At 44.3% G+C, this 21401-nt stretch overlaps 1 protein-coding gene across 4 annotated transcripts in view; it reads left to right on the top strand.

Moving 5' to 3' along the window:
- uckl1 (uridine-cytidine kinase 1 like 1) overlaps positions 1–21401 on the top strand; it is a 70394-nt gene that overhangs the window by 40922 nt on the left and 8071 nt on the right. For 2 of the 4 annotated variants that reach the window (XM_033041402.1, XM_033041405.1), the window contains exons 8-10: positions 8448–8467; positions 14316–14414; positions 20559–20652. In XM_033041402.1, the coding sequence (XP_032897293.1) occupies positions 8448–8467; positions 14316–14414; positions 20559–20652 (213 nt within the window). Of the gene's footprint in view, positions 1–6723; positions 6741–8447; positions 8468–14315; positions 14415–20558; positions 20653–21401 lie in introns of all 4 variants that reach the window. The other 2 variants (XM_033041404.1, XM_033041406.1) reach the window with 1 other exon arrangement.

Raw genomic sequence — 21401 nt, 5'->3', positions numbered from 1 at the left:
AATGCCTTCCAAATGCCACATCTCCCATGCCACGTTCTACTGTGTAAAGTTTACGAACTACGCCCAGCTGTTCATGAGGTGGGAAATAGATGCTAGTTTTCCCACACCTGAATCAAATTAAATGTCTCCCAGTACTGACTTCATTTGCTGAAATAATGCAATGAAGCTGAACCCGAGGGGTCGCTTTTTCACACAAAGGGCGGTGGGTGTTTGGAACGAGCTGCCGGAGGAGGTTGTTGAGGCTGGGACTATTATGAAACATTTGGACAGGTACATGGATAGGACAGGTTTGGAGGGCTATATACGGGCCAAATGCAGGCAGGTGGGACTAGTGTAGATGGGGCACGTTGGTCAGTGTGGGGAAGTTGGGCAGTTTCCACGCTGTATCACTGTGTCTATGACTCTGTGAAACGTTGCAGACAACAAAAGCTGCATCAAAATAAGGCACAGAGTGCTGGAGTAACTCAGCAGGACAGGCAGCATTGCTGGAGAACATGGATCAGTCAGATGTTGGTTCGGCCACTTCTTTCAGACTGAGCAACTTAGTTTTAGTTTTTTATTGTCACGTGTATCGAGGTGCAGTGAAAAGCTTTAGTTTGCATTCTGTCCAGTCAAAGAAAAGATTACACATGATTACAATCATGCCATTCACAGTGCAACAGTTGAAAGGTCTCCAATGAGGTGGATGGAAGCTCAGGATCGCTCTCCTGTTGGTGGTAGGATGGTTCAGTTGCCTGATAACAGCTGGGAAGAAGCTGCCCCTGAATGTGGAGGTGTGCGTTTTCACACTTCTGTACATTTTGCCTGTGGGGGAGAAGAGGGAGTGACCGGGGTGAGAATGCTCCGTGATGATGCTGCTGGCCTTGCCAAGGCAGCGTGAAGTATAGATGGAGTCAATGGAAGGGAGGTTTGGTTTGTGCGATGGTCTGGGCTGAAATTTTGGCGGCCTGCCTTCACAACGAAAAAATATGATTTAGTAATACCCTTATCTTATTGACATCAATATTTTTTAAATTGATATACTTGAGCCAAATGCTAGATTTCTGATTTTTAAATTGGATTATTTTGAATTACTAATGCTTTAACCCATCTAACTGTGATTTATTTTTTAACATGGAAAAGGTAATGCACAAAATGCAGAATCTTCTCTCCATTTGATCTACTAACCAGTTGGAATAAACAAAGGATTATAAGAAGATAGACACAAAATGCAGGAGTAACTCAACGGGACATGCAGCATCTCTGGAGAGAAGGAATGGGTGACATTTCGGGTTGAGACCCATCTTCTGACTGGTCACCCTACAAACAGCTAACAATTGCATATCTTTTATTCATTGTTCTTTATCTCTCCACATCACCGTCTATATCTCTCTTTTCCCTTATCCCTAACCAGTCTGAGGAAGGGTCTCCACCCGTAACGTCACCCATTCCTTCTCTCCAGAGGTGCTGCCTGTCCCACTGAGTTACTCCAGCATTTTGTGTCTACCTTCGATTTAAACCAGCGTCTGCAGTTCTTTCCTACACAGGAATAATAAGAGTTAGTTAATGCTAGCATTTCTATTGAGCCCTATTGTTTCAAACTTAAGTTATGGAATTTTGTGCATTAGTTTATCCAAGTAATATTTATGCCTTATCAATCCATTGCAGTTGACAAGACTATAAAATGTTTTGCTTTGATAGTTTAGTGCTCTCGTGCTTGCATGCTGGCTAGATTCATAGTTTGGTGGGTAAGTGGAATAAAATGTGGTTTGTAGTGTTACATTTTTCATTCAATATGTACTGACGTTTATGCATTTCTGTGCCTTGCGTGTACCTCCAGGCAGAAGCTTTGCTATGTGGTAATAGTGCCACCTTCATTCATTTTGTGGTTAAAAAATAAAATTAAAAACTCTGTTTTGGAAAATACAATCTTCTCAAATGTTGAATGAAAATGCAGGTGGATGAAAAAGATGAGCGGCATTATTAATGTGCTTTGCCCTGTTTCAGTCCATGTTAAACTCATTGTCTAACCCCTATCAACAATTGTAGATTTATTATTAAAAGTTTCCTTTGCATTGAAGAGGTGCCTCTTCTTCACTACTTAATTTCCATTACAAGTTTGTATCAGAGAAGCTTTTTTTTTTTACAGATTTATTTCACCAAATATAATCCAGGGTTCTGCTGCAGTGTGAAGCTATTGACGTGTGGCACCTTAGTTTACATTAGTTTTTGACATGCAGAGTGGAAACATGCCCTTCGGCCTACCGAGTCCACGCCGACCAGCAATCGCCCGTTCACACGAGTTCTGCCCTACACACTAGGGGCAATTCACAGAGAACAATTAACCGACAAAACTGCCCGACTTTGGAGTGTCGGAGGAAACCAGGGGCACCCGGAGAAAACCCACGTGGTCACAGGGAGAATGTACAAATATTGTACTGACAGCACCCGTAGTCAGGATCAAAGTCATGATTAAGTCATGAAGAAATGTTTAACAATTTGGTCAATTCCTCTTAAAAGACAAAATATGAAAAAAGCTTTGAGAAGTATATAAGATACTTTGTAAAATAGAAGTTAAATCAGAATATTCTTTACTGATAAAGGCGTGACTTCAGGTTAAAACGGGATGTTCGGAGCGAGCGTTGTGGGGCGAAGGGCCTATTCCTGTATACTACATTTCCTTATCCTCATCCGCTTCGAACTGTCATTTTCACACCTATATCTCTAGACACCATCTCCCCTGTCTGAAACTGCCTGTCCCGCTGAGTTACTCCAGCATTTTGTGTCTCTCTTCGGGTTTAAACCTGAATCTGCAGTTCCTTCCTGCACTGTACAGTTCCATGTTCGTAGCATCAATCACCTATTAGATTTTTGAATTAAATCGCTTCATGAGAGCTTGTTCATATGTAGTGGTGTATATTAGTTAGGTGACCATAACCCAATGACAATATGGATAGGTTTAGACACAGAAAACTGGAGTAACTCAGTGGGACAGACAGCATCTCTGGAGAGAAGGAATGGGCTGGACTTCTTCAGACTCGAGGAAGGGTCTCGACCTGAAACGTCACCCGTTCCTTCTCTCCACAGATGCTGCCTGTCCCGCTGAGTTACTGCAGCTTTTTGTGTCTATTTTCGGTTTAAACCGGCATCTGTAGTTCCTTCCTACACATGTATAAATACTCTGTCTATATTTTTACAGTGCAGCACCATCTAGTGTTAGATAAAAACATGAGGATTATCTTTGAACGCAAAACAAAGTTGCTGGAAGAACTCAGTGGGTCAGGCAGCATCTGCGGAAGGAAATGGACAGGTGACGTTTCAGGTTGGGACCCTTCTTTAGATGATGCAGGGGCGTGAAAGGAAGGTGATTTATAGGCTTTCTTCCCTCTACTCCATCAGTCTGAGGAAGGGTCCTGACCCAAGACATCGTCTGTCCATTTCCCTCCACAGATGCTGCCTGAGACCAAAGGTTCCATCCTGACTACGGGTGCTTACACCGAACTGTATACAGAAATGAAATTCACTGTACCTCAGTACATGTGACAAAGTCCCATACCATACCTTTCCTATCCTGGAACAACTGGATGTACGTGCTTGATAAGACTGTGGAGGCTGTGTCGCCCAGATATAGCACTTCAAGAATGACTCTTTACAGGAGCGTTCTAAGTGATCAATCAGACCAGAAGTAGCTGTTATCATATGAATGGAAAATTTGACCATCAGTTTCACAACGTTGAAAGTGTCACGCTGTCTAGTTTCCTGCCAGGTCGACTTGAATAATTCATGTCGGTATTTTTTCAGTGACATCAGTGCCATGTTCAATGTGACCATCCACAATCAGTAGACCGTTCCTGCCTTCTCCCCATACCCCTTGACTCCGCTATCTTTAACTCTATCTAACTCTCTCTTGAAAGCATCCAGAGAACCGGCCTCCACCGCCCTCTGAGGCAGAGAATTCCACAGACTCACAACTCTCTGTGTGGGAAAAAGTATTTCCTCATCTCTGTTCTAAGTGGCTTACCCCTTATTCTTGAACGGTGTGTTTAGTTCAGAGATAGAGCGTGGAAAACAGGCCCTTCGGCCCGCCGAGTCCGTGCCGACCAGCGATCACCCCGTACACTAACACTATCTCACACACGGGGGACAATTTACAATTGTTACTGAAGCCAAATTAACCTGCAGACCTTTTCATCTTTCGAGTGCGGGAGGAAACCAGAGCACCCAGAGAAAACCCACGTGGTCACTGGGAGAACGCACAAAAACGTCCGGACAGCACTCGTATTCACGATTGGCTCCCAAGCAAAAAAATCTCTGGATGAACACTCAAGTCATAATTAAAATGAAATCGAGATAAATCTGTTTTTTATTATATATTTAGTATGTAAAGTTATGAGAGGCATAGATAGGGTAGAGAGTCAGAATCTTTTTTACCAGGATGGAAACATCAAATACGAGATGATACGAGAGATATAAGATGGGAAGGGCAAAGGTTAAAGGAGATGTGCGGAGCAAGTTATTTAAACGAAGAGTGGTGGGTGCCTGGAACACGCTGCCAGAGGTGATGGTTGAGGAAGATATGATGAAAGGCTTGAAGATAGACACATGGACATGTAGGGAATGGATTATGTACAGATAGATAAAAGTTGTCCTTGGCATCATGTTCGGCACAAACATTGTGGGCTGAAGGGCCTGTTTTTTCTGCCGTACTATTCTACGTTCCAACTCGATTAGAAGGTTATATGTCGGAGAAAAGCAGTGATGTGGGTGGCAGGGTTTTCAACTTACTGGATGGTGGGCCCACCCCCCACGTCACTCTGTGACGCCTGTATGGTCGTGAGTCGGCCCCTCAAGTCGCCTAAAGAATCGTTACTTTTTTCTTGTCGCCACTGGATTTTGAAATGTTCAAAACCTTTCGGCGACTGTGGGCTTCTCCTGTCGTAGGCCAACCTACGTCAGCCGCCGACTGCATTGTCTTCAGTTGTCGCCGACAGGGTCGTAGCTTGTCGCGGTGGTAGGTGGACGTCCTAATGGGTCGCCAGTTGTCGGTAGCTTGCCGTAGCTTGACGTAGACGCTCATCATATGTTAACCCACTCATTCCTGGGATCATTCCTGTAAACCTCCTCTGGACCCTCTCCAGGGTCAGCACATCCTTCCTCAGATATGGCACCCAAAATTGCTCAGAATACTCCAAATATATCCCCAAATTGTGCTCTGGGTTCCTCCCTTATTCCAAAGATGTACAGGTTTGTAGGTTAATTAATTGGCTTGGTAAAATTGTAAGTTGTCCCTAGTGTGTAGGAATAGCGCTCGTGTATAATAATAATAATAATATAATAATAACTTTATTTATAGAGCACTTTAAACAACTACAGTTGCCACAAAGTGCTGTACATGAGAAATCATGAACAAAAAGCTATTACAAACAATTAAAAACCATTAAAAACCGTAAAACGAAGGACTATAAAAAACACACTAAAAATTAAAAGACATTAAAAGTACTAAAAACAGGAGCAATGCCTCAGCCAGTGTCGAAAGCCAAAGAATAAAAATATGTTTTTAGGGAGGATTTGAAGATGGACAGTGAGGGGGCCTGTCTGATGTGCAACGGCAAGGTGTTCCAGAGTGCCGGAGCGATTGCTGGTCTGCACAGACTCGATGGGCCGAAGGGCCCGTTTCTACGCTGTATCTCTAAAGCCAATAGATGGCAGAGTGAAATGCCCTGCGTTTTATGCTGTTCTATATTTACCACATTTGGAAGTTCAAATGTAATCTGAATAGATAATCAAGTTACAGAAAAAGACTTTTGAAATATATAAAATGAGAGGCATGGATGGCGTAGACAGTGAGAACCTTTTTCCCAGAATGGAAATTTCAAATAGTAAAGGAGGGTTTCGGCCCGAAACGTTGCCTATTTCCTTCGCTCCATAGATGCTGCTGCACCCGTTGAGTTTCTCCAGCATTTTTGTGTACCTTCGATTTTCCAGCATCTGCAGTTCCTTCTTGAACAAATAGTAAAGGACATGGCTTTAAGGTGAGAGGGACAAAGTTTAAAGGAGATGTACGGGGCAAGTTTTTCGGTACACCAAAGTTGGTGAGTGCTTGGAACACTTTGCCACGGTTTGGTGGTTCAGGCAGATATCAAAGTGGCATTGAAGAGGCTTTTAAATAGGCGTATGGCTATGGAGGGATATGGGTTATGTGCAGGCAGATAAGAGATAGTTTTGGCTCGATTGTGGGCCGAAGGGCCTGTTCTCATGCCAAAACTGTTCTATGCTCCAGGAAAGCTTTACAGCATTCAAAAGGTTAAGACACTCTGCATTATTTTAAGGTGGATAAAAATGCCTGAGAAACTCAGCGGGTGAGGCAGCATCTATGGAGCGAAGGAATAGGTGACGTTTCAGGTCTCGGCCCTTCCTCAGACTGGAATATTTACTATAAAACAAGGAGGATTCGAACTTTTAGCCCACGGACCAGACTCTCGCCCTTCATTCCATCTTGCTTCTGAAAAGAAGGCTCTAAGATTTTCTTGAGATAAATAATTTCTCCCAAACTCTCACCCGCGGCCCGCGATGAGTGGCGACTTTACCACAGAGCAAAGCTTGCCGAGAAAGGTCGAATGTGTGTGTAAATAGTGCAACGTGTTAAATGCATTCTATGTTTTAAAAAACTTTTTTCTCCCCCCTCTTGTATGTGCTATTTAAAAAAAAATGTGCTTGAACGAATTGTTACTCTTTTCAACACAGCGGGAACTCAATGTAAGGTAGGTACAAGTTACGGTAGGAATGCATTGTACAATCTGAGCTGTAAGAGGCACTGTGAATACTGACCCTTGCTTCGCTACAAGAAGTAATAATGGACACTAGTTTCTGAATTATTTAAAACTATTGTCCAGCCCTCCTTGTGTTTCTGAATTAAGTTATTTAAAACTATTGGCCTGCTCCCAGTGTTTCTCAATTAAGGCCCTGCTTCCCAAGATGGCGTCCAGCCCAGGTGACTATCTGCGTGCCAGCCACAGAAGCATATCTACAAACTCTTGTTACAATCGCTCCACACTCTCAAATCTCTACTCCCACAGCAACATTTCTTAAAGCCCTGCCCCACGGTACGAGTTCATTCCAAGAGCTCTCCCGAGTTTAAAAAAAATCAAACTCGTGGTAAGCACGGAGAATGAACGTAGCGGGTACGTCGGAGCTCGGGGACGTCTCTTAGCGGCTCGTAACGCTAACGGCAGGTACTCGGGAAGACTCGCTAACTGCAGGTAAGCACGGGAAGACTCGTGAAGATTTTTCAACATGTTGGAAAATGTCCACGAGAGCCCCGAGTACCGACGAGTGGCCATTACCGTAAATCTCTGAGTTCGAATCAGGGCAAACTCGGGAGAGCTCTTGGAATGAACTCGTACCGTGGGACAGGGCTTATACTTTAACTGTGATACTCCCTTATCATGTACCGACACACTGTACATGGATCGATTGTAATCACGTATTGTGCTTCTGGTAACTGGTTAGCACGCAACAAATAGCTTTTCACTGTACCTCGGTACACGTGACAATAAACTAAACTGAGCTGAAGTTTTTCATATCTATTGTCCTGCCTCCTTGTTTCTGACTCCAGTTATTTAAAACTATTGTCCGGGCCCCCATGTTTCTGAATTAAGTTATTCCGTGAAGATATATACTCACTGCCTGATCATTTTGTGGGCATTATAATTATTTTCTTCAACCCCTACTGAACCAAATGTTATTGTAAAAGGTTCACGTTACGGAGCAGGGTTAGTGCTCAAAGTGTCTCCATTCTGACTGGTCACAGAACATATTTTACAAGCGTTTACAAGTTTAACAAACTCGTTAAACGGGCTACAGAACAACTTTCTAACCTTCTGGCCTGCTCAGAGTCAGCAAAATGGTTTCAAATTAATCCGAGGCAAGTGGAAGGCCGATCATCGCGATCAGATACGTCAGTTTCCGAGATTTGAGACCCAACTTAATCAAGGCAAGTTTCCACCCATGATCGCCTACAATGGAAATGCCACAGGAAGTGACCACTGTGTTTTAGACACAGTAGGTTTTGATGCTGCCGAACATAATGTCACGTCTACAGTGACAGTCTGTGACATCTACCATGTGTGTAGTGCCATTCTTTTGGAAAATTTATTTTCGCTGGTTAAAAATGTGAACGAATGGCTATTTTCTTGTTAAGTTTTTTTTTAAAAACACAAAAAAAACTCTTTAACTTGTGTTTAAGAGTTTAACGTTGGGATGTGTTGACAAAATTGATTTTCCGCCTCGAAATTTCTAAAAGAGTAATCAAGCACTACGTGACACAAAGATGTCCTGCTCTCACCCACTGGAGACGGTTGTGATTTGTTGTTGTCGTTAGACATTAATGAGTTGAAATCTCTTCTCTCCTCTCCATCTGTTTCTCCCCCTCGCTTGTCCTGCTTCGAACATAATTCCCACGTGAACAGAGGAAACTGCGGTGGGATATGTGAGCAGAATTTGCATCCTTCGTTAGCTTTCCTCGCTGTTTTCTCTCATTCCTAGTATACGCCGATCGTCGTAAAAGCATAAAACAAATAACAATTCCCCGCAAATGCTTCCAATGGCTTCGTATAATTTGCTCTTCGTGCAGTCAGCCAAGTTAGAATGCTTTGCAGTGGCTTTAATTAACAACTAATTCCTTGCTTATTGATATTTTCATCAATTTCCCTCTATGTTATGGTTGCTGGCTGATTTGTGGAGGGGTGTCTACTGCTTGGAGTGTTCTTTGCTTGTTAGAAGCTGCTCAAAGCAACTGCAACTAATAACTCTTCTTGGTTTTGAGATTTGGACCAGATTTTGATAACCTGCGCTTAACAATCACCATCTTAACTAAAGGCACGACTAAATCTGAGCGCCCCCTCCCCCATCCCTCTGCACCCCACCCTGGCTCGCACTCCTTCCCCCCCTGTCTCTCCTCTTCCACCCACATTCCTTTCTCTAGCTTCACAATTCACAATTCTCCAATCCTTTAGTCTCACACCTTCTGTCCTTCTGCCTTCTTCAATACTTCTGTCGTTTCATCTCTGTCCTTTGTCCGACCATCTGCCTATCTACCCCCCTCCTCACCTATATCCACCTATTACATGCCAGCCTTTGTCCTGCCCCTCCTCTCTTCCAGCTTTCTCTCCCCTCACCCCCCCCCCCCCCCCACCCCCCCACACACAATCGGTCTGAAGAAGGGTCCCGACCCGAAACGTCACCGATCCATGTTCTCCAAAGATGCCGCCTGACCTGATAATGCCAGATTTCTTGGGAGCTACCCGAGGTACTCCGGCACTTTGTGTCTTCTTTTGTGAGCCAGCATCTGCAGTTCCTTGTTTTGAAATCTGAGCTTTAATGTGGCCCTGTTCCTTGCACTTTCACAGTGACATAATCTAAAGTGACTTCAGAGGTAGGTTTAGTATTGCAACAGCTACTTGGACCCAATCCTTAAACCAAGGTGCATAGGGGCAAGTTCTTGTTGAGGTGCATCACAGAGTTGGGCTTGTGGCAAAGAGCTCGGTTCAGTCCGGTGATCCCGGATGTCACGCAAAGGTGTGTGGGGAGTGACTAGTATTTCATGCATCAATAACACTGCGTAGGGTTGTGCAGCGGTAGATCTAGCACCCCCCCCAATTAATATATCAACCAGGTTCATTCAAAGGTTTATCACCATAGTAGGGAAATACACAAAGTTGCTGGAGTAACTCGGGTTGCGCCTCAGAAAACTTGCATTCGATAAAATTGCATTGTAAAGACAATGCTGTGAATGGATAAAAGAGGGTGTGGGGAAGGAGAAGTGGACACAAAGTGCCGGAGTAACTCAACGGGTCAGGCAGCATCTCTGGAGAACATGGATAGGTGACGCTTTGGGTTGGGACCCTTCCTCACAACTCCTTCAAATGTTTTTCGAGTGGTTTGATCAGCTTTCAGAGGAGGTGAGACTGGAGTGGATAAGGGGAGTGGAGAAGTCAGGATGGCTTATATTGTGCTGGCATTTGGAAATACAATGGTCCAGAGAGCATGGAGGTCTGGCTGAGGAACCTTGGCCAGGCCAGGCCAAGCAGAGAGAATCCTTTCTACCTGGATAGAGTGGATGTGGAGAGGATGTTCCCACTAGTGGGAGCATCTAGGACCAGAGGGCACAGCCTCAGAATAAAAGGACGTTTCTTTAGAAAGGGGATGAGGAGAAAATTCTTTAGTCAGAGGGTGGTGAATCTGTGGAATTCATTGCCACTGAAGGCTGTGGAGGCCAAGTCAATTGATATTTTTAAGGCGGAGATTGACAGATTCTTGATTAGTACGGGTGTCAGTGGTTATGAGGTGAAGGCTGGAGAATGGAGTTGAGAGGAATAGATCGTAGATTCGATGGGCCAAATGGCCTAATTCTGCTCCGATGACATGAACTACCTACTCACTGCCCCCCTCCCCCAACTCCTCTACAACGTAACACAAATATGTTTTCTCTGCCTCTCTGTCGATGTATGTTCTTCAACCTTAAAGATTGGCTCGATTTTGAGCCACACAGTCACACAGTGACAGAAACAGGCCATTCGGCCCAACTTGTTCGTGCCGGCCCCATTCAAGCTAGCCCCGTTCCCCTCCCATTGCCTCAGTTTCTCTTCCCCAGATGCAGCCTGACCGACTGAATGCTTCCAGCATTTTATTTTAATTCCTATCATCATCGGAAAAAACAATCGCCCGCAAAATCGGAGATCTGAGCGAGGATAACTAGAATGAAAATTGCTAAAGCTAATCGAAATTTATAAAGTCATCACTACTAAGCAACTCATACTTTCTTAAAAAAGAATATATTCTGCTCTCCTCCCCTCCCCCAACTTCTAACACTTATGTCTGCATTTCTAAGGAGCATTATTTGTGTGTAGGCGTCGTAAACTGTAACCGCAAGGGTAGAACACACCAACTTCAAAATCCAGCCTTCTCTTAATCTACCGTTGTACTGAACAAACGGGGGAGGTTCATAATGACAGGAGGGCCCGGTAAACAATGAGAAACAAATGAGGCACACGTTACATTAAAGTTCCGCCAAATAATGAATCTCACGGTGCCGATGGAGATACCAGTTCACGATGCAACTGGAGCCAAGAACTGATTTTTCCACAAAAAAAATGACAATCTCAGGATAAAAATTCCCTAAAGTAGCCCTAATATTTACTGATGCCCACCCAGTGTGGAGATGGAGAGATTCTAGATTAGTGTGATGTGTCGGGGTGTTATGGGGAGAAGGCAGGAGAATGGGATAGATCAGCCATGATTGAATGGTAGAGTAGACTCAATGGGCCGAATGGCCTAATTCTACTCTTATTCCTTCTGACCACTTTTTAAAAAGAAATTCGGACAGGCCCACGGACATGAAAGGTTTAGAGGGATATGGGCCAACCATGGGCGGGTTGAATATACAGTATTAAGTTTGGCACTGATGTGCGAGTCAACACCTCAAACCATATCAAACATGTAACTGTATAAAATCTTTGTACTAAACAGGTAACGTTTAGATACCAGCCTCCGTTGCTTTGGTTGGGAGGAAGCTCTCTTGTTCAGGGCTTGGAACACAATCTGCTGACATTCTAGCTGCAGTACCATAGATATTGATATGGGTTATTATTGTCGTGTGTACCCAGATACAGTTGCCTGCTATCCATCCTAACTTTACTCCACACAAGGTGCAATCAAGCCACAGGCAAGTATAACCGATAGTGCAAATGCTGGGCAGTTATTTTTCCCCGACCATCTTAACGGAGGTTCAATGAGGCCTCATGCAATAATATTTGACCACATCCGGTCAATATCAACAGTAGCCCATTCTCCAATGTTCACCAATGTTCACCGGTGTTCACCAGTGTTCACCAATGTACACCAGTGTTCACCAGTGTTCACCAGTGTTCACCAATGTACACCAGCGTACACCAGCGTACACCAGCATTCACCAGCATTCACCAGCATATACCAGTGTTCACCAGTGTACATTGATGGCATTTCCTCACATCCGCTGGTCTATTTCAGCCCCATCTACACAGATTCGTGGCTTTGACCCATTTCATTGGCCGCCTAGTACCTCTCTCTGTTTGACCAATTGAGGTAACGTTGAGGACACAAGGAACTGAAGACGTTGGTTCATTTAAAAAACATGCAAGTTCAGTGTAGAGATACGGCACGGAAACAGGCCCTTCAGCCCACCAAGTCCATGCCGGCCACCATACACTAGCAGATCACACATCCACTAGTTCTATCCTACACACCAAGGACAATTTACATAAGCCAATTAACCTACAAACCTGCACGGTCACAGGGAGAACGTACAGAGTGCGCGTTTGTAGGTTAGTTGGCTTCTGTAAATTGTCCCTGGGGTGTAGGATAGAACTAGTATAGATTGTTAGTCAGCACAGACTCGACGGGCCGAAGGGCCAGTTTCCACGCCGTATCTCTAAACTAAACTAAACCAAATGGAAACTTTAGTGAAAATCCATTAACTAAGTAACACCCTGCAAATTCTAACTGAGCTGATGACGACTGCTAAGTTATACCGGGGTCTCACCTACTGAAAATATAAACATCAAATGTTGAACTCTGAGACAGTTGCCTAGCAACCACCAACATCTCACTTAATTAAGGAAGACATTCCTGTCAGGGTTTCCGCAGTTCATTTGAGGGATGGTTAGGGACTAATTTAATCTGCCGTTTTGGTTCTGTTGACCATGTTTTATCATTTACGGTGCTTTTGAGGAATTTAATAAAACTCCTCTAGGGCTTTACTTGTGCCCACGCTAACAAATTGACAGCAAATTAATCGCTGTTTGTAAGTTCTTAAGTGGTAAGAGCAGAATTGGGCTATTCGGCCCATCAGGTCAACTCCGCCATTCAATCGTGGCTGTTCTATCTCTCCCTCCTAACCCCATTCTCCTGCCTTCTCCCCATAACCCCTGACACCCGTACTAATCAAGAATCTAAGGTACACAAAAATGCTGGAGAAACTCAGCGGGTGCAGCAGCATCTATGGAGCGAAGGAAATAGGCGACGTTTCGGGCCGAAACCCTTCTTCAGACTCATTGAACACCTAATCAAGAATCTATCTGTCTCTGCCTTAAAAATATCAGTTGTAGCGCGTTAGATCTGACAATAATGAATAAATAGCATGGAAATATTTCAAGGTATTATATCTTATCTGCTTGCACTTATTTCCCCTCCATCTCATCAAATTAATTTAAAATATGACAAAAAAAAAATTTTTAAGCATCATTTAAAATTATTTCCAGGTTCCAAGATATTGAATAAGAATCTCATGATAAAACTAAAAGATGTTTATCAGACACCGACCATTGCCACAGAATGGCTGTGGAGACCAAGATATTTTTAAGGCGGAGATTGATTAGTAAGGCGCTCCAAGATTTAGGGAGAGAAGGCAGGAGAACAGGGTTGGGAGGGAAAGATAGATCAGCCATGACTGAATGGGCCAAATAGGCTTGATGGGCCGAATGGCCGTATTCTGCTCCTAGAACTCATTAACCTTTTCCTTATCGCCAGGCTTTGTTTTATATTCTGCTTTACCAGGCTATAAATAATTGTTAGTAGACAAAAATGTGTACTAACAATTATTGTTAATTGTTCTAACTGTTCTAACTCTCCTAACCCCATTCTCCTGCCTTCTCCCCGTAACCCCTGACACCCGTCCTAATCGAGAATCTATCTGTCTCTGCCTTAAAAATATCCATCGACTTGGCCTCCACAGCCTTCTGTGGCGAAGGATTCCACAGATTCACCACCCTCTGACTAAAGAATGTAAATGATGAAGAATGGCATGAAAAAATGGCAATGTTTGTTTCCACAACAGAATAAGATATCGTACGTCAGACAGCTTATCAGACATTGCCGTTTTCACTTAATACAGAAGTTTAAATTAATTGCCAATACATTTTGCTCTGCTTTTAGTGGTTGGCTGAAGTATACAGTAACTATTTGTTTGGATAATTCCATTTGCCTTTTAGTTATCGTGCAAATAATTTTGAATAATTTTGTGTACAGTAACTGATTGGATAATTCCATTTGGTATTTAGTTATTGTGCAAATAATTTGGAATATTCTTTATTCTAAACAAAGATGCAAATTTCAATAAAGATACGATGCATATCTTGGCTACGTCAAATGTAAAAAGCTTCGTATATCAAATGTTAAAATGTTTTTGCAGCTTTCTGAGTATTTGCACACTCTAAAGAGCAAATGCATAAAGCATAAAGCATGACTGATGGCTCTGTGTAGCGTTGAGATTCGTAACTATCTCCCCCATTGTATTGCTTTAGGGCCACTTTGGCATCTGCACATCAGGCGCAACCTCTGCCAGAGACGCTGAGTGTGTTGAAGAGCACTCCGCAAGTTCAGGGGATGCACACATTCATCAGGTACTGTCTCCATTCCACCCGCCTTGGCGAAACGCCTAGCCATTCCCGCACAGTTAATCAGCAATTACGCCACGCTAGAGTTGCTGCCTTATGGCGCCAGAGACACGGGTTCGTTCCCCACTACGGGTGCTGTCTGTACGGAGTTTGCACGTTCTCCTCGTGACCCGCGTGGGTTTTCTCCGAGATCTTCGGTTTCCAAAGACGTACAGGTTTGTAGGTTAAGTGGCTTGCTACAAATGTAAATTGTCACTAGTGTGTGCAAGGTAGAGTTAGTGTGCGGGGATCGCTGGTCCGCGCGGACGCGGCGGGCCGAAGGGGCCAGTTTCCGCGCCGAATCTCTAAACTAAACTAAGGTGTAATAACGCACACCTCCAGGTTCAGGGATAGTTTCTTCCCAGCTGTTATCAGGCAACAGCATCATCCTACTGCAACCAGACAGTGGCCCTGAACTACTATCTACCTCATTGGTGACCTTTGGACTATCCTTGATCAGACATTGCTGGTTTATCTTTCACTAAACGATATTTGCTCATCATGTATCTATCTATACACTGTAAATGGTGTAATCATGTATTGTCTTTCTGCCGACTGGATTACTGGCTGGGGTACTGATTGTGGATGATCAGCCATGATCACAACGAATGGCGGTGCTGGCTCGAAGGGCCAAATGCCCTCCACCTGCACCCATTTTCTATGTTGGTAGACAAATTTGCTGGAGAAACTCAACAGGTGCGGCAGCATCTATGGAGCGAAGGAAATAGGCAACGTTTCGGGTCGAAACCCTTCTTCAGACTGTTCCATCTGATCAGTCTGAAGAAGGGTTTCGGCCCGAAACGTTGCCTATTTCCTTCGCTCCATAGATGCTGCCGCACCTGCTGAGTTTCTCCAGCATTTTTGTCTACCTTCGATTCTCCAGCATCTGCAGTTCCTTCTTGCCCATTTTCTATGTTTCTATGGATGGCAACAAAAGCTTTTCACTGCACCTCGGCACACGTGACAATAAACTAAACTGAACTAAAATCCACCTACAAACTCATCGCTTTGACTTAACCTAGTTTAGTTTAGAGATACAGCGTTTGTCCCGCTGAGTTACTCCAGCATGTTTGGTGTAAACCAGCATCTGCAGTTCCTTGCTCCACCCGTTGCTCAACAGCTCCTGCCTCACCCATTCCCCCCTCAACCCGTTTGTCTGCTCCATCTCTCCTCACTCTCCATCTCGAACCAGGCTCTTGACCAGAAACATCCTCCATCCCTCTACCTCCACGGATGCTGCCTGATCCGCTGAGTCACTCACTCCAGCAGTTTGATTGTTGACCCAGGTTCCAGCATCTGCAGTCTCTTTAGTCTCCACTTTCAGAAGAATCATTTGCAGACTACCAATTCTTCACGTTTTCTAACTGGAGTTTTGAACTTTTGCTTCTCAGATAGCTGTGTGGTGTTTGGACTTCCAGTATTTTCTGCACTTCATTGAACGGATGAGTTGATCATTCCCTGTATCTGTCTAATTAATCCTTTCCTCCTTCGACATGTTTCACACAGCTACTTTGTCTCCCTATTTATAGTGCGTTTGTTTTCAATAATTTTCCCTACCGCTGCTTGACTTAATTATTTTTGCTTATCTAATTCTGCAGCTTCCGAGCCATCTGCTACGAGTCTAGTGGCATTCCATGTGGAACGCTGGCTGATGGCTATTCAAGCAGAACTTTGGTGAAAGACTTCTGCAAGTCTAGTACATAATGGTGTAGGAAGAAACTTGCAGATGCCGGTTTAAACCGAAGATCGACGCATAAAGCTGGAGTAACTCAGCGGGACAGGCGGCATCTGTGGAGACCCGAAACGTCACCCGTTCCTTCTCTCCAGAGATGCTGCCTGGCCCGCTGAGTTACTCCAGCTTTTTGTGTCTTAAGTACATAATGGTGTTTTGAGCAAAGCACAAAGTGCTGGAGGAACTCAGCAGGTTGGGCAGCACCTGGGCAGCACGGTGGCGCAGCGGTAGAGTTGCTGCCTTACAGCGCTACAAACCCAGGTTCGATCCAAACTACGGGTGTTGTGTGTACGTTCTCCCTGTGACCACGTGGGTTTTATCCGAGAACTTCAGTTTCCTCCTACGCTCCAAAGACGAACAGGTTTGTAAGTTAATTGGCTTGGTATAAATGTAAAGATAGGTATAAGATAGTGTTAGTGTGCAGGGATCACTGGTCGGTGCGGACTCGGTGGGCTGAAGGGCCTGTTTCCGCGTTCTAGACTAAACTAAACTAATCTGGATAGACAACATTTTGGGACAGAGACTGATTGTAGCGGGGGGGGAGAAAGCTGGAACAGGGTGGTTGGGATTGTACATTGCCTGGCGAGTGATAGGTGGATACAGGAGTAGGGGGCTAGATTGGCAGATGGGTGGAGTAAGTGACAAATGCTGGAGGGGAAAAGGATACAAAAGGAAGGTACTGTAACCACATTTAAAAGGCATTAATATGTTCGGGTACGTGGATAGGAAAGGCAGCTCACGCTTGTAAAATTATCCACTCATTTAAAACACGAATTTCATGGCAACAATCCACTCGTTAACCTGCATCAGAAGTCCGCTGCAAATGACAAACAGCGATCAACCCAGCCTTTAAAAGAGGAAGATTCTACCTATCAAATTTAGTTTAGTTTATCATTGTCATGTGTACTGAAGTACAGTGAATATTGAAACATAGACAATAGGTGCAGGAGTAGGCCATTCGGCCCTGCGAGCCTGCACCGCCATTCACTATGATCATGGCTGATCATCCAACTCAGTATCCTGTACCTGCCTTCTCTCCATACCCCCTGATACCTTTAGCCACAAGGGCCACATCTAACTCCCTTTTAAATATAGCCAATGAACTGTGGCCTCAACTACCTTCTGTGGCAGAGAATTCCACAGATTCACCACTCTCTGTGTGAAAAATGTTTTTCTCATCTCGGTCCTAAAAGATTCCCCCCTTATCCTTAAACTGTGACCCCTTGTCCTGGACTTCACCAACATCGGGAACAATCTTCCTGCATCTAGCCTGTCCAACCCCTTAAGAATTTTGTACGTTTTTATAAATACACCTTTGTTTTGCGTGATACCCAGTCAAAGAAAAGACAAGTGATAGGTGCAGTATTAGGCCATTCGGCCCATCATGTCTACTCATCTTCCCCATTTGCCTCTGTTTCGTTTGATTTAGAGGTACAGCGGGAAACAGTCCCTTCGGCCCATCAATTCATGCCGACCGGCGATCCCTGTACTATCCCATACACTAGAGACAATGTACAATTATACCAAGCCAATTAACCTACAAACGCTGTATGTCTTTGGAGTGTGGGAGGAAATCAGTGAAAATCCACGCTGGTCACAGGGAGAACGTGCAAACTCCGTACAGACAGCACCCGTAGTCAGATCGAACCAGGTTCTCTGGCGCTGTGAGGCAGCAACTTTGCCACATTGCTGATCCATAACCCCAGACATCCCACATCCCCCCTCCTGTACATGATAAAGGATAAAGGTTGTGGCATTTAGTGCAACATAAAGTCTGACAAATAATAATAATAATAATGGATGGGATTTATATAGCGCCTTTCTAATACTCAAGGCGCTTTACACCGCATTATTCATTCACTCCTCAGTCACACTCGGTGGTGGTAAGCTACTTCTGTAGCCACAGCTGCCCTGGGGCAGACTGACGGAAGCGTGGCTGCCAATCTGCGCCTACGGCCCCTCCGACCACCACCAACCACTCACACACATTCACACACAGGCAAAGGTGGGTGAAGTGTCTTGCCCAAGGACACAACGACAGTATGCACTCCAAGCGGGATTCGAACCGGCTACCTTCCGGTTGCCAGCCGAACACTTAGCCCATTGTGCCATCTGTTCAAGGAGGTCTCCAATGAGGTAGATGGGAGGTCAGGACTGCACTCTAGCTGGTGAGTGTTTCCTTTGGACTGCCATCAAGTCCATAACATGCTTGAATTCCAGAAGGTGTTTGATAACATTCTGCTTGAAAGGCCACCGTTCCGCATGAAAAGTGACTCGACTCACAGCAGGTGGCTCCAACATTGCAGAATTACCGCAAGCAATGTCGTGTTGCTGGGAATCGGAATTGTTAAAAACTAGAAGCCATCGATGTACTGGAAGCCTGTCACTGTTCAGAGATAGATTTAAAAAATGTATATACTGCATTCCCTGTGTCATCCAGCATCCAGGGCAATGAGGGGTGCTAGTTACGTAAGGTTTTCAAGGGCTCGTACACTCTGGAGTTTAGAAGGATGAGAGGCAATCTTATTTTAGAGATCCTCCTCATCCTTCTAATCTCCAGTGAAATATCCAATGTTCTATCCTGCACACTAGGGACAATTTTCAGAAGCCAATTAACCTGCAAACCTGTAGGTTGTTGGAGTGTGGGAGTTTAGAAGGATGAGAGGGTATCTCATTGAAACATATAAGATTATTAAGGGTTTGGACACGCTAGAGGCAGGAAACATGTTCCCGATGTTGGGGGAGTCCAGAACCAGGGGCCACAGTTTAAGAATAAGGGGTAAGCCATTTAGAATAGAGATGAGGAAACACTTTTTTTCACAGAGAGTTGTGAGTCTGTGGAATTCTCTGCCTCGGAGGGGAGTGGAGGCCGGTTCTCTGGATACTCTCAAGAGAGAGCTAGATAGGGCCCTTAAAGATAGTGGAGTCAGGGGATATGGGGAGAAGGCAGGAATGGGATACTGATTGGGGATGATCAAAGAGCTGAATGGCCTACTCCTGCACCTATTGTCTATTGAGAGTTGGATGTAGCTCTTAGGGCTAACGGAATCAAAGCGTGTGGGGTAAAAGCAGGAACGGGGTACTGATTTTGGATGATCAGCTATGATCACATTGGGGAGGAGGCAGGCACAGGTTATTGATAAGGGACGATCAGCCATGATCACAATGAATGGCGGTGCTGGCTCGAAGGGCCGAATGGCCTACTCTTGCACCTTCTATGTTTCTGACATACATTTCAGAAGGAAGCTGGCTTGAATATCAACCTCTCTACAAAAGTGGAGGGAAAGGGTATCCTGTGGAAAGCAAGTGATCCTCCCAGTAAGGAACACACACAGCAATGATTGTCTCCTTATTTCCCGTGCATATATCTAGCGTAGAATTATTCCACACAGAATGCTCAGCCTGTAGCTCTTAGATGGAGACCAAAAGCAACGTTTGTGCAGGAGTGCTGCTCATTTAGAAAGACTGTCTTCAAACATAAATGACCTACTTTGGAAAAAAAATGACCGTACATTACACACTAGTTTAAACTTAAGTCTAAACTAATTTCTGAACAATATCTGAATGCTGCATCTAATTTTTGGTCAAGAATGTGTCAACTTCACAATCTATCAAATTGTTCCCATGTAAATAAAGTATTGAAGTAAAAGATGAAGAACGTACAAGGGAGACAGAACCAGAATGGACGAGAGATACCATGAACATGTTCGGAAAATTTGATTTGTCTTTAAACTATAAATCACTGGAAAATGCAGAGATATTTTAGCACGATGTTATTGTGCTTGAAAAAGATACAAAGTGCTGGAGTAACTCAGCGGGCCAGTCAGCATAGGTAGGAACATAGAAAATAGGTGTTTAAGAAGGAACTGCAGATGCTGGAAAATCGAAGGTAGACAAAAGTGCTGGAGAAACTCAGCGGGTGCAGCAGCATCTATGGAGCGAAGGAAATAGGCAAAGTTTCGGGCCGAAACCCTTCAGGAGTAGGCCATTCGGCCCTTTGACATCTCTGGTGAACACGGATAGGTAACGTGTGTGAGAAAGATCTGCAGATGCTGGTTTAAATCGAAGGTAGACACAAAATGCTGGAGTAACTCAGTGGGTGAGGCTCTTCTCTGGAGAGGAGTAATGGGAGACATTTCGTGTCCGAGACCCTTCTTCAGTCCCGACCCCAAACATCGCCTATCCATGTTCTCCAGAGATGCTGCTTGACCCTGCTGAGTTACTCCAGCATTTTGTGTCTTTTTTTATTTAACCAGCATCTGCAGTCCCTGGTTTCCTCTGTATTTTGTACATGGCTCTGTTAATGAGATGCAATATTTTTTTGTATATTTTCCAAATGAAGTCTCCAGGGAAGGCTGACAGCACCATTTCCTTTTCAGAAATAAAGACACTTGTCGAGATGAGTTCATATTCTATTCCAAGAGATTGATGAGACTGTTAATCGAGTACGCACTGTCACTGCTGCCGTTCAGGGTATGTATAGCAGTAACATTATTCATCATTCACGCAAGGTTGCCGTTCCGAAGCAGCCAATTTGTACCGGGGGCTTTTTTAGTTTAGTTTCTCAGTTTAGTTTCGAGACACAGCGCGAAAACAGGCCCTTCGGCTCACCGAGTCCGTGCCGACCAGCGATCCCCGCATATTAACACTATCTGATACATGCTCGGGACAATTTTACATTCATACCAAGCCAATTAGCCTGCAAACCTGTACAAAGACGTACAGATTAATTGGCTTTGGTAAAAATTGGCTCCTATATGTAGGATAGTGTAAGTGTACGAAGCGATCGCTGGTTGGTGCGTATTCAGTGGGCCGAAGGGCCTGTTTCTGTACTTTTTCTCTAAAGTCTAAAGTCTACTAAAAGTGGATTGATACAATCAGTAAATGCTTTCTTTCTAACTAAGAAATTTCCCCTGAATAAGGGGATTAATAAAGTATTTATCTATCTATCTATCTATCTATCTATCTATCTAAGTTGAAGAATAAGAGGTAGGCCATTTAGGACTGAGTTGAGGAAAAACATTTTTACCCAGAGAGTTGTAAATCCCCTGCCCGTGGAGGCCAATTCGCTGGACGTTTTCAAGCGAGAGTTAGATATAGCTCTTGGGGCTAACGTAATCAAGGGATATATGGGGAGAAAGCCGGAACGGGGTACTGATTTTAGATGATCAGCCATGATCATATTGAATGGCATTGCTGGTTCGAAGGGCTGAATGGCCTAC

Source organism: Amblyraja radiata, chromosome 23 (genome assembly GCF_010909765.2).
Source record: "Amblyraja radiata isolate CabotCenter1 chromosome 23, sAmbRad1.1.pri, whole genome shotgun sequence".
NCBI classification, from domain to species: domain Eukaryota; kingdom Metazoa; phylum Chordata; class Chondrichthyes; order Rajiformes; family Rajidae; genus Amblyraja; species Amblyraja radiata.
The sequence above is the reverse complement of the archived record's forward strand: the minus strand, read 5'-3'. Positions and strand labels throughout refer to the sequence as shown.